General features: G+C 47.7%; 1 protein-coding gene across 15 annotated transcripts in view; it reads right to left on the bottom strand.

Annotated features, from left to right (window-relative positions):
* Positions 1-13,549, bottom strand: part of PTK2 (protein tyrosine kinase 2) — a 261,868-nt gene that overhangs the window by 87,939 nt on the left and 160,380 nt on the right. For 9 of the 15 annotated variants that reach the window (XM_058668437.1, XM_058668443.1, XM_058668442.1 and 6 more), the window contains 3 exons: positions 12,119-12,149; positions 9,271-9,323; positions 2,496-2,513 (listed from right to left, as the gene is read on the bottom strand). In XM_058668437.1, coding sequence (XP_058524420.1) covers positions 2,496-2,513; positions 9,271-9,323; positions 12,119-12,149 — 102 coding nt within the window. Of the gene's footprint in view, positions 1-2,495; positions 2,514-3,466; positions 3,551-7,985; positions 7,997-9,270; positions 9,324-12,118; positions 12,150-13,549 lie in introns of all 15 variants that reach the window. The other 6 variants (XM_058668438.1, XM_058668434.1, XM_058668440.1 and 3 more) reach the window with 3 other exon arrangements.

Here is a 13,549-nt window from a genome sequence, read left to right as displayed (position 1 = left end):
ACAGCTTACCACGGACTGGAGTGCCTGCTGGCTCGGAGCCAATCCTGGCTTCAGCTCAGACCTCTCCTCCAGCCCCCAACACCCTGTATGGTGGGCCCTGCCCACCGTCTGGAGGCTGCAGGGCAGTGTCCTGAGTGGGGGGCCGGTGCTGGTACAGAGGGGGAGCTCAGCAAACCCCGCTGTGGAGCAGAGGCGAAGCACTATGCTCACCCTGCTCCCAGGGGCCTCGACACCCATCTGGTTATAAACAGGGTGCTTCTCTTGCCTGGCTTTTAGGACTGTAGGATAGAATGACACTGAGAGGATGGGTCTTTTTATATACTGAAGGGCCATGAAAAATTAGAGCACAACTTGGAATTGCCTAGAAAGAAAATACCAAGAAAATCGGGAAACAGGCCCAAAGATCTGAACACCAACAAAGGAAGCCAGATCTGCATTCTTCAAATCCCCGAGAGCTTACATATACTAGATCTTATGAAAAACAACTACGTAGCAAAGGCCTTCGCCGTAGCCCTATCACCATCACCCTGCTGAACAGGCTGGAAACTGAGGCACAAAGGAGATGGGTAATTTTCTCAAGACCTCTGTGGCTGGCAGCCCTCCAGCCAGCAACCCCATAGTCACAACTCACTACACGGTGTGAACAGTGCACACGGTGAGGTGATTTCACACACGGTGTGAACAATGCACAGGGTGAGGTGATTTCACACACGGTGTGAACAGTGCACAGGGTGAGGTGATTTCACACACGGTGTGAACAGTGCACAGGGTGAGGTGATTTCACACACGGTGTGAACTGTGCACACGGTGAGGTGATTTCACACATGGTGTGAACAATGCACAGGGTGAGGTGATTTCACACACAGTGTGAACAGTGCACAGGGTGAGGTGATTTCACACACCGTGTGAATAGTGCACACAGTGAGGTGATTTCACACAGGGTGAGGTGATTTCACACACTGTGTGAACAATGCACAGGGTGAGGTGATTTCATGTAACTTTAACTGCACAAACACTGCTCTTGTTATTTTTTTCTCCTAACCATTAAGAATTCTAGAAACCACTACAAGTTCAAAGGACAACATAAAATCAGATGAGCTTTATTTGATCCATGAGCTAAACTTAAATTGTGCGCTTGTGATGGGTTAAGTATACTTGCTCTGGCTACTTCACAGTACTGAAAAACTCAACTCTGTGTAAAACATTAAGACTGAGTGCACCTGGGCCCAGTGCAGTAGCATAGCAGCTAAAGTCCTCTCCTTGACCGCACCAAGATCCCATAGGGGCGCTGGTTCTAATCCCGGTAGCCCCGCTTCCCATCCAGCTCCCTGCTTGTTTCCTGGGAAAGCAGTCAAGGATGGCCCAAATATTTGGGACCCTGCACTCATGTGAGAGACCCGGAAGAAGCTCCTAGCTCCTGGCTTCGGATCAGTACAGCTCCAGCCATTGCGGCCTCTTGGGGAGTGAACCATCATATGGAAGATCTTTTTCTCTCCTCTTCTCTGTATATCTGCTTTTCCAATAAAAAAAAAGAATAAATCTTAAAAAAAAAAAAAAAAAGAGAGAGAGAGAATGACTGTATCTGTCCCTGGTAAGAACCATCTGGAGACTTCTATGGAAGTGCCTGTGCTTTCCCAGCACACTTCACAGCATCCACTTCCGAGAGCTTGCACTACGGAAGGCAGAAGAGCAGAACAAGTGCCTCAGCCACCTCACTCCACCGTCGCTCAGCGGGCCAGGCTAGGGCAGTGGGAAAGAGCAAGACCCCCAGGACCTGGCCACTAGTCACCCCAGTCTTGGATTCAGCTCTCAACCCCGTGATCAGCTTGCCTCTGCCAAGCACAGTGGGCCGTGGAAAACTGTGGTCATTTAAAAACCACACTGGTGAGGAGCTGGCAGGAGTGAGAGCTGCTAATTTATGATTGATATCATGCAACAAATCTAGAAGCACATTCCCATAACCTCAGGAAATACATGCACTTTTCAAACACATGTAGTTCCTTTCGGCTCATTAAATTCAAACCATCAATATCTCATCCCAGCGTAAGAGTGTACATAGGTGAAATCTCCTAGTTTAGTTCATGTGACTTTTAGAAATCACTTTACATTTTTTCTTTTCTATTTCCACATTTTCAAACTAAGAATGTTCATTTCTGCACTGTGCTAAGAAAATACAGTGTATTGGGTCTCTATCATACTATCTGGATAATGACACTGATTTAACAATTTCTCACAATTGGACAGTTTTAACCATAAACTCCATAAAATGTACTACAAATCAATGTAAGTTAAATTTGCCAATGAATCGTGGCAAAGAAACACAAGTGCCCTCCGTCGCGGTCCTGAGCAGTCTTCCAGAGGCCCTGCTTCCTCCCCACACAGCATTTTCTTCTTGGTTCTGCTGGATTAAAATCACATTTTGTCTTTTATGAAACACTGAACTATATCAATTTACAAATAATTATAGTAACACAAATGTGAAAAGGAATTATTACCGTCCCCACTAATTTCATCTGCAGGTCCGGGTGGCATGCAAAGAGAGGAGAGGAACAGAGGGCGGGCAGGGCAGGACAGAGAGGAGGGAAGGGGGAAACATACTATTAAAACGACAAGCAAATCAAAAATCTCCCCCCACCCCAATCTCATTCAAAAGGTAAAAGAGGGATTCTCATAGCCAGTATGTTTTGCAATTTAAAGGCACAATGAGGACAATCGAACTGCCAACAAATTATACAAGGCTACACAGTCGTATTATAGAGCTTCAACTGGTTTCAACCACACAAACCAAATTATTTGAACTTCCTCACAATTAAATCGTAGAAAATGATTTCTTCTTTCCTCAAAGTTAATTCATGTACAATCATACAGAAATGAAAACAAACCCATCAGTAATGACCCCCTTGGCACCCCTATTTCCACTGGGGAGGGGTAGCCAGGCCCCTCCTGACAACGGCACACCCTACTCTGCCAGTAGTGAGAGTCTCGTTTGAATTTGTGCAGAACAAAGTTTGCTCCAACTGGCTGCATGAGACAATCATTCCAACTATACGTGTACTTCAGCTTTTCTAGAGAACGCTCCTAATGACGTGGCTGCTTCTACTACACAGCAGCCCTGAACACTGGCTTCAAAGTATAAACAGCAGACACCTGGGGCTCCCTCCTGGCATTCCCCACTCAGCTGCATGCTGTATTAGGAAATCCATAATGTAAAAACGGTGCAACTGCCAAGCCCCGCAGGAAAGCGCGGACACAAATGAAACCAAGAAGCTGCCACCGGCCCTGTCATGCACACAAGACATCTTCTAGGCAAGAGAGCAGACACAAAACCTTGCACCCCGTTATTGCTTCCTGGCAGTCGACAGCACACCCTAATAGCCAGTTGCAACAATCTACACGCATGTCATTAGAGTGAGCTTCTCAGGGCGCTCTGGTGAACAGGAAGCCTGTGCAGACAGGCGTGCAGTACCCGCAGGAGGAGACTGGTGGGAACAGAAGATCAGAGGGAGGAAGCGCCTAGCTCTCTTAACCTTGTGCTGGATGCGACTGACTCCTTTATAAAGAGGAAGAGGAAGAGAAAAACAGAAACAAATTATTTCAATACTTTGCTATATTTTAAGTAGCATCTATAAAACACAAGATTGCAATTCTTTTCTTTCACTATTGGCACACTTTATTCCTTACTATGACTAATTTCAGTTTTAAAAACATTAATATTTCAAAATGTAACTTCCTGTCTAAGCAAAGTACTACCAGATATAGAAACAAGACACGAGATTCTCGCAGTTCTGCAGAGCTAGGCAATCGAAAATAGACTTTAAAAAACAAACAACAAGCCAAAACAAAACAAACAGCAGAGACTTACACATAATTCAAAATCACTAACATTTCACATTCAACTCTAAAGAAAGAAAACAAGCAGACCCTGACTTAGGGAGGTTTTATGAGCTACTCCACCCAAGTCATGAGCGCAGACAGACTCACACGTCTGCTGTAAGAGCTGGTGGGGAGCGGGTTTGAAGAGCCAGGTTGCAAAGCCTCCACTAGCAGCATCACAGCACAGTCTGTCCCCTGGAGTCACCGGGTTTTACCCAGGCTCTACCGGGTCACACTCCCACGGGGACAAGTAAGAAGCACAGTAAGATGCTGAGAACAGTGGACACATGTCTGAGAGTCACAGCACGGATGCAGCTCCTTAAGATGTGTGACATGTGAGACACTGGCAGCACCAAGAAAGGGCAAGACTTCAACTCTTTTCATGTTAATGAAATTTATTTTACATTCAGTAAGATGATATTTGGGGAACTTGTACATTGCTGATCTAAAAAATAAAAAAAACACCATTCAAGTCAGCGTTGCGCACAGCGGATGAGGCCACTGCCTGCATGCCAGTACACCATCTGGATGCCGGTTCAGGTCCTGACTGCTCCACTTCCGGTCCAGCTCTCTGCTATTATGCCTGCGAAAGCAGCTGATGATGTCTCAAACACTTGGGCCCCAGCATCCATGTAAGAGACCCAGAGGAAGCTCTTGGATTCTGGCTTCAGCACTGGCCACTGGGGAGTGAAGCAACAGATGGAAGATCTCTCTCCTCTCTCCCTGTGAAACCATGCCTTTCAAATTAATAAAAATAAATGTTAAACAAAGACAAAGCTCACTAATTTTTTTGTCAGCATGTCTGTCTGAAGGATTAAGATTTGTGATCCAAGCACAGCCAGCTCTTTCCAGCCGCGCAGCACACACCGTCTGAGTGTTTCACCAGCCCTGGGGTGAGCAGGTGACTGCGGAGAAGCTGGGAAGAGCAGAAGGCATCCTAACACACTACTGATGGGCTGCCTCCCAGCACAAGCATTCCAGAAAACAGCACAGAGACCCCTCAGGAGACAGGCCTACCACATGTCTCCAGAGGGTCTGTCCACATGAAAGGGAACCCGCACCAGAAGGCGCTCCCTGCGCGCCCACGTCTTTAGCAGTCAAGTGCCGAGTGGCTGATAGAGGGATAAATGGAATGCGTACACACGCATGACAATATGTTACTCAGCTATAAAAAAAAAATGAAATCGTGACACGGACCAACAGATTGCAAGGAACTAGAGACCATGAAGCTAAGTGAAAGAAACTAGATTGAGAAAGACACACTGAACTTCCTCTTAGCAGCGGAAGCTGGTGCAGAGGGCAAAACCCTGTGGATGTCACACCGCCCAGCACAGTTACAAACTGTGTGTGTGCTCACTTCATTAGCACATGCACAATGGCTACAGCTCAACGTGGGAAAACATCCCTCAAAAATTAACAATAACAGAAACAGAGGTATCAGATTTCTGTGGGCTGGCAGCAGTTTGTAAAAACAAAAGTACTCTTTCATTTTCCATTATTTTTATTATTTAATTATTGCTCTGCTTCTCATTTGGCTTTTTTTTAAAAAACATGTGAAAGTGCCTCCTTGCTAGGGTGCCTGCAAGCTTCCACATGCTCTGTAGCTAGTTAGTTCAATTCAGGAAGGACGGAACAGGAAGTCCTTTGGGCCCAGGATGTCAATGGACACCCCCCAGGCATCTCTTCACCGTGTGTGACCTGTCGGAGGAGGAGATGGTGAGCACACACCCTGCTCCAACCCCGACACAAGGTGAACCAGTGGGGAGGCAGCACTGGGACGGGGTGGCAGCGGTGCCATGCTGGTGCATTCCGACACCACGCAGTCACAGACTTCGCTGAGTCTTTCATGGCTCAGTCACTCCTTACATCAGGGTGAGTACAAAGCAATCACTATTCCTGACGGCTCAATCTCTAATAAGTCAGCTTCCAGAGACCCATCGGAATTACCCGATACCCCAAAACAAGCAGCAGACAAAAGCTCCCTCGGAAACCACAGCAGCACCAAAGCAGATGCCCAACCTTCTCTCAAACTGGGATACAGTTTGAATCTTAGCACAAGACTCAGAACCGAGTCAAAATCCTGCTATCCCTCCCCAAACTAAAACAGAACCACACGCCAAATCTGTCCCAGCATTACTCTCTGCCACACATCAACACCAGGAAACTTCAGGACAGTTTAGTGTGGTCTAATGTACAGAAAACTGCGTCTTGTCTTCTGTCCGAGCCGGGGCAAGACTCTCCACTTGCTCCCCGTGGAGGTGGGAACACCAGAGACGCCCCACCCCACCCTGCGCTTCCTAAGGCAGGAACCATGCCGACCTGTCAGCTGCACTCTGGGCAGCACAGTGCGGCCTGGGCTGCCCTTCGGCATCACTCCTGGTGCCGGTGACACGGAGGCTGACTGCTGCCTCCCTGCATGGCCGCTGCACTCTCTAGGGCTCCACATCCTGCACAGGCATCAGTGTGAGCACAGGCTGAGCCGTGGGATCCTGGGCAGCTAGCTCTGCTCCCTCTGACCCACCCTGGACCTTCCTGCTGTATCTGTTCGTTGCTCCCTTGGTACCTGCCCCATTCAGTCTCCCATGTCATTCAGTTCCCTTTGACAACAATTTTGCTTAGCTGCCCACATTCCCAACTCACTTAGGGTCTGACTTTGTAACTGTAAGTGCCAAAGCAGACGTCTTTGTTTGCTTTTGCACTCCAACATACATAGCCGTGATCCATACACAGCAAACACTCAGCGGACACCACATCAGTGAGTTCACATCAAACAGGAAATGGGAAACCAAAGTAGTATCAATCTGGCAGACTTTGGCAGGGATTCGATGAGGCAGAGATGAGAGAACAAGTAACTGTGGCTGGCACAGTTTTTCGCAGCTGCAGGCCACAAACCTCGAGTCTGAACAGACTCAGAGGAGCCAGGAGCCACAGGCCTCTGCCTCAGGGTGCCATGACCACATGGTGCAGGCTTGCCAGGGGTTAGCATAACAAAGACATTCCTAGAAATGTCAAATGACAGCCTTGGGTCTAAGTGCAATGCAAAGGATCCTAGCTGGTGTTTAACAGTCTTTGAAGAGCGCAGCAGCAGGCCACATGTGTCAGTCTGTTCGAGTAGGCAAACAGCAAGTGCCTGAGGAAGGACCACGGGCTGTCAGCAGTCACTGCTGCATCATGACACACTCCCTGGAGGCTGACTTCCCTCCCGTGTCCAGAGGAGTGGGAGGCTGCACTGACAGGAGACACAAAGATGATGAGCAGCTCCAGCAGGACCACAGCAAGAGGGTGGAGCGGCAGGGAGGCTCAGAGCAGGTGGGCTGCGGCAGACAGCACAGGCCTTGGAGGAATGAGCTGAGCAGCGCTGCATGGGACAGACATTATCTTACCACTCATGGTTTCTGACCAGAGAATTGCCTATTTAAATTAATACGGCAATCAAAGAGCTAACACAGAGATGTTAACTGAGGTATGAAATTCCAGCTAAAGCATGACTAGAAGGAAAGAATGAAGGCAAAATCCTTGGTACTTAAGAGGACCTGATCCTGAGCAATTACTCCACGTTTTACCAGCTATGTGGAACTGAGCACAAATTACTTGAGCACTCTCAACCACCACAAAACAGAAACTGTGTTCTGAGTTTGTTCTAAGGACTGAAAGAGTCAAAAAAATGCAGCACACAGACCAGAGATAGAACACAGTGATCAGTAAAGCACCCACTGTCAAACTAGCTTTTCTGAGTGGGTTTCTGAAACAGGACACAAACCGTGCAGACATCAAAATGGGGATGATAGGGAGAAGCCAAACAGAGGCTTGACCACAACTAGCTGCTAGAAGACACTGAGGCTACTGCGTTAGAGAGATGAGTGCGCTCACAGGAACAGATCCAGAGGTTCTGGCAGCACCCACTTTCTCTCAGTACCGCTGCATGCTGCTGTACTGCTAAGCCAGGAACGGTGCTCATTAACTAAACCAACAGGACACCTGTGCTCCCTCCAGTCCAAGGCAACTGTGGCACGTGCACGTGGCAAGCACTGCAAGTCAGCTCCGGGGCCGATTTTGAATGCTGGACTGAGGGGCCTAGAAGTTCCTGGACACCCAGCTCCAACCTGACCGACTTGGCAGTGCACTGAGCACAACGTCCCGTCGCGTCCAGCAGCTGCCCTGCCTCGTGACCGGGGCACGGTGCTCTGCTCTCTGCAAACTGACTCCAAAATCCTCCAGGAGCTGGCCAACCCACCAAGTTTCTGAGCCCATGAGACTGGACAAACTCAGATGCTGAGCGCTGTTTAGAGCCCCAGACTTGCCTCACAAAACCTGGGCCAAGTACGCGAAGCCGTGGACGAGGCTCGCACGACGATCAGCCACTCATCTGAGAACGGTGCCAAGCTGCGGCTGTCCACAACAAGCTCTAGCCCTCCCAACGTGCCCCCACGCGTTCGGGAAGTGCCAAGCATGCAAGCTATGAACACCAGGCCAACGCTGCACAGCAGATGCCACCGGGAGGCATCGCCACGTGTGTGATGCGAGCGCGCTTCTGCAGGAAGACCCTGTGGCAGATCTGTGCACATATGCATGCACACGAGAAAACCAAAAGACAAGCCCTTGTCAACTAGACAAAGTATAAAATTCAGAGGAAAACTGACATAAAACAATTTAACTAAAAAGAACTGAGTCTCTTTTAGGTCAGACACCAAAGTCAGGAGGAGGGTGTCACTGTAGAACTTGTTTTTGACATATCCAAAACCAGATCACAAATGTGTATACACATGTGTGCATATATGTGCACACATGTAGCACAGTGCATGTGATCTTAAGATACTTGTGTGTGTGGCCTGTGGAAAACGCTTTCTTCTTCTCTGCTTGCAATATTCTCCACAGCTTTAAATGTGAAAAACAAGCACATATGCATTTTTAAAATATGCCAGGAAAAGCACATCACACTGACCATGCTGGCAAATAGTTAAGATAATGCTTGTGCTGGTATCTTAACTAAATTTTTGAAGTAATATTCAAACACCATTTTATGTTAAATGTGAAAGACAAAATCACTTAAAATCTCTCACATTTCTTGGACTAGAAAATATAAATACACAAGGTATATCTCATTAAGTTCTGTTGAACTGCAAGTATAAATTATGATTAAAAAAATGAAGATTTTTCACTCTACGTATGATTAACAGGACATTAACCAAAATACTTTAGAATTCTATATAACCAGTGAATAACTTGGTATTTCACATAAATGCCTGATCTAAAAACACAAGATGCTACTTTGAACTCTCAACTAGAGCACGTCGCTTTGAAAAGCTCCTTCGGCTGAGGCAGGCTGGCAAAGTCGCAGTCCCTGCCGTGACCTGCCGTGACCGCCCCCGTCGCAGGCCAGAGCCCGGAGCGCCTTACCCGACACCGACACCGCGTGTGTCCTCATGCCTTGCTTCTCGCTGTTGGCCAACCTGTAAAAGGCAAGGACAAGGGTCATGGCTTTGCTCCGGGAACCAAAAACCCACACCAGCAAGGGCATCTTTGCATTGGGAGTAAGATGCCATTAACTAAGAAAACAAAATTTTTATCAGACATATGAAAAACCATGCTTCATAAACTTATTCACATAAAATAAAAACTTGTCAAAATTTGTTGTCATTTATGATCTTTGGAAAACACAAAACACAGGGAGAAAAAACAAATCCCAAGGGTACAGATGGTGACATTACTTGGATTTTAAATTAAAAAGAAAAAAAACCCTTTTTCTTAAAACAGCTACATTTACTACTTCAGTAATGAGCAGAAAATTTTCCCTAATATTAGGAAAGCCAGATTAGATTTAATAATAGAAAATATTAGAAATTAGATGTGTATCGTTTTTGAGTATATATTTTGACAACCAGAAATATCTATAACTGTCGAACCTCCACAAATACCATAAAATTGAACTGCTTTTATTAAAATCTCTAAATATTTAAAATCTTATTATCTACTGCAAAAATTCCATGCCAGTGTTTTCTACAAAGTCATCAGCTTCCCCTCCCCCCCCGCAGTGCTGACTCAGCTGACCCTCGGCGGAGCTCCGGGCACTCCCAGGGTGCACTGTTTGCTTCCTGCACCCCGACCCTGAGGCCCGGATGCAGGGGTCCCCTGGTCACATCACACTGAGGTTGCTGCTGCCCCAACATTTCCCACCCCAGCTTGGACGTTATCATTTCCTTGTTCAGTAGCACCTAGTGGAATTTCACTTTTAAGTACCCTAAGAAAGCCTTAGCTTCTGGCCCGGTGTGGGACTTGAACTGGCGCCTAGCAGGCACAGCTCACTTGGTGAGGCACACAGGTTGGAATCAGAGGAGCTGCCTGGCCCTCCTTCCCTCGTCCATACAGCTACTCCACCAAATGGGCACAGATCCCGGCTGCCATTAAGTTTGCAATGCCAACACTTACAGAACTGTGACCAGTACTAAATATATGCTATTAAAGGAAACACAACAGGGTGCTCTCTTGGCTTGGGGAGGAAGAGGCTGAAAGAAGTTTCCAGAGGCAGCAACACAGGATGAAACCAGGAAAAGAAACAAGGCTCAGGAGGAGCAGCATGCAGAAGAGGGTGACCCGCAGGGGCCGAGTACTGACGAAAGCCCACAGGGAGGCGACAGGACATTTGCTCCAGTAACTGAGGGCTGCAGGGGGAGCTGGGCAGCTCCTGTCAAGGTAGGGGTCCTGGGATTTATTCTAACAGCAACGGCAAGTCATGGTGGAGTGTGAATTCAGAACGGTCCCTCTCACACAGTGAAGGAAACGAGAGCAGGGTCTGGTGCTGCACAGCAAGGGAAGACAGCGCTGTGAGGCTGGCACCCTGTGAGGCTGCAGGTGCATGTCCTGGCTGCTCCATTCTCGACTCAGCTCCCCGCTAATCCATGTGGTAAACAGTAAAAGATGGCCCAAGTCCTTGGGCCCTGCACCCTTGTGGAGAACCCAGAAGGAGCTCCTGGCTTCAGTAACTGGTTTATACTTTGTTTTTTCCCAGGAGTCTGGAATTTTAGTACATGTCAGACAGTGAGCATCTAGGAAACACGCAGGGCACTGTGTCTGCACTGAGCTTCCAGGCGGTCAGGATCTCAGAGGCGTGGCCCAGCTCCCTGCTGGGAGCGCTGCACCGGCAGAAGACCTCTGGAAACGCCCACACTCTCCCACTCCACACCAGTTCTCTTCATGTCCCCGATGTATGTGCCACTGCAGAGAATCGCCAGGTCAGGGCTGGCCTTGAGAATCCTTGAGCAAATGTGCTAAAAACGGTGATAGCAGACAGCGGGGACAGGTAAAGCGAGTGGATCCAACATACTGAGGAAGTGAAAGCAGAGATGGACTGGTGAGAAAGGAGAGAGAAAAGGTCCAGAAATCCCCTTAGCCTAACAGCTCGCACATTCCTGAGTGCCAGTGGTCCGGCAGTACTTGCCACACACCTGTAACCGTACAAGCCACTGTCTATTTTGTTGTTTTTTAAGATTTACTTATTTATTTTTAGAAAGTCAGATTTACATTACAGAGAGGAAGATCCTCCTCCCGCTGGCTTCCCCAGTGGCTGCAATGATCTGCTCTGAAGCCAGGAACCAGCAGCTGCTTCTGGGTCTGCCACACAGGTGGTGGGTGAAGTGTCCCAAGGCTTTGGGCTTTTCCAGGAAACAAGCAGGGAGCTGGATGGGAAGTGGAGCAGCCAGGCCACAAACTGGTACCTTTCTGGGGTTTCAGCGCGTGCAAGGCGAAGGCTTTAGCCAGTAGGCTACCATGCCAGGCCCCAAAGGCTACATTTTAACTCCCATATCCTGTGTCCAGTTCCTAATCACACTTAAGTTCTTCCAGCACTACCATTTGATTTGTGATATAAGCAACAAAACAATAAAAAACCTTTTATTTTCTAAGTTATTAAGATCATCAGAATACAAATCATGAGGAGGTTTGGAAGCGGTAAGCGATACATTCGAAGCATATTTACAAACACACACGAGCACTTCACCACTGGCCCTCGATCTGGCTGTCTTGAGTCTTCCTAGCCTCTGTACTGAACTCAGAGGGAAAACTAATTTGCAACTTTTAAATTCAACTTAATTGCCAATCAAATTCATAACAGATGTGATTTCATTCTAACAATATTTTTTCCAATTCCTTCATATTTACAGAAATTTTACTTTTTAGGAAAACAGACAATAAAGCGTACTGATTTCCTTCCAGTTGTAACAGCACACAAGAGGCACAAAGCAGCACTTACTTTGGTATGGACGGCAGAGCTCGTTCACCTTCTGGGGAAAGAAGGAGAGAAGGGTGACTTTCCTTTTATGCACAGGATCAGGCACAGCCACGGAGCAAAGCGCACGCTCTACCCTGGCTCTAGCAATAACCCTTGAGAGGCACACGGTTGTGCTGTGAGCATCTGTGACAACCACAAACAACTGCCAGACACCTAGTGTTAAAAAGGTACTACAACCTAAGGCTGTCTTTTTAACATAAAAAATAAAAACTATGAAAACAGGAAAGCAGCCAAGTGGTAACAGGACAGCAAGTGCCGCGACGGAAGCAACACAAGTTCAAGAGAAATGGCAACAAACAGCAGCAGCAACATCAGTAAAACAATTACCGGGGCTGGCACAATAGTTCAACTGGTTCAACCTCCCCCTTTACGTCACTAGGACTCATACAGGCACCGGTTCGTGTCCCAGGTGCTCCACTTCCCATCCAGCTCCCTGCTTGTGGCCTGGCACAGTAGTCGAGGATGACCCAAAGCCTTGGAATCCTGCATCTGTGTGGGAGACCCAGAAGAAGCTCCAGGCTCCTGGCTTCGGATCGGCTCAGCTCTGGCCACTGCAGCCGTGTGGGGAGTAGAAATCAGCAGAAGGAAGATCTTCACCTCTGCCTCTCCTTCTCTCTGTATTGTAAATCTGCCTTTCCAATAAAAAAAGAGAATCTTTAAAATAAATAAATACAAGAAAAATAAAAATTTAATCAACTAAAATGTCCACCATTGTAAGTGAAGTTAACTTTTTTGCTCTGGAATGCATTTTTTTTTTAGATTTTCTTTATTTTTATTGGAAGGTCAGATATACAGCGAGGAAGATCTTCCATCTGATGGAAGACAGCGTCAGTGACGACACGCTCATCTTGGCAACAAGGCAGGCACCAGCTCGACTGTGGGATCCAGGGCGGGCAAACGTTCTGGCTCGGCCAGCCCTGCTCTGGGATCAGAGGGACATCAGTTTACTTAGTGGCCTTCTGGCTCGGGCTGCTTCATTTCTTGTTTCCAGAGCCAAACAGCACTAGTGGCTTTTGAGCAAAGGGTCCAAGGACGGCTCTGTGGACTCACACGTAAACCTGCAGAGCCGAGGCCCTGGCTTCCGGGGGCCATCACTGGCGCACACACGCTTCTCTCCAACCTCTTCTCTGTCCTGTTACACTCAGTCCTATTACAGGGAATACCACATGGCACTCGAGGATTCTGGTCTGCAGTGGTGGGTGCAGGAATGGACACGTAGCAGTGAGGACACATTCCCTGTCCACCTGCCATGGGGCAACATGCTTCTCTAACCATGTACCACATGACCCTACCGATGAGCCAGCAAAACAAGATCATCTTCTTGCACACAGACCCTCAGTGTCAAGATCACACCACGACTGCTGACAGTGACAACGCAACAAAAAAGCAAGC

This window comes from Ochotona princeps, chromosome 9 (assembly GCF_030435755.1).
Source record: "Ochotona princeps isolate mOchPri1 chromosome 9, mOchPri1.hap1, whole genome shotgun sequence".
NCBI classification, from domain to species: domain Eukaryota; kingdom Metazoa; phylum Chordata; class Mammalia; order Lagomorpha; family Ochotonidae; genus Ochotona; species Ochotona princeps.
Note: the sequence above shows the minus strand (reverse complement) of the source record. Positions and strands in the feature narration are given on the sequence as shown.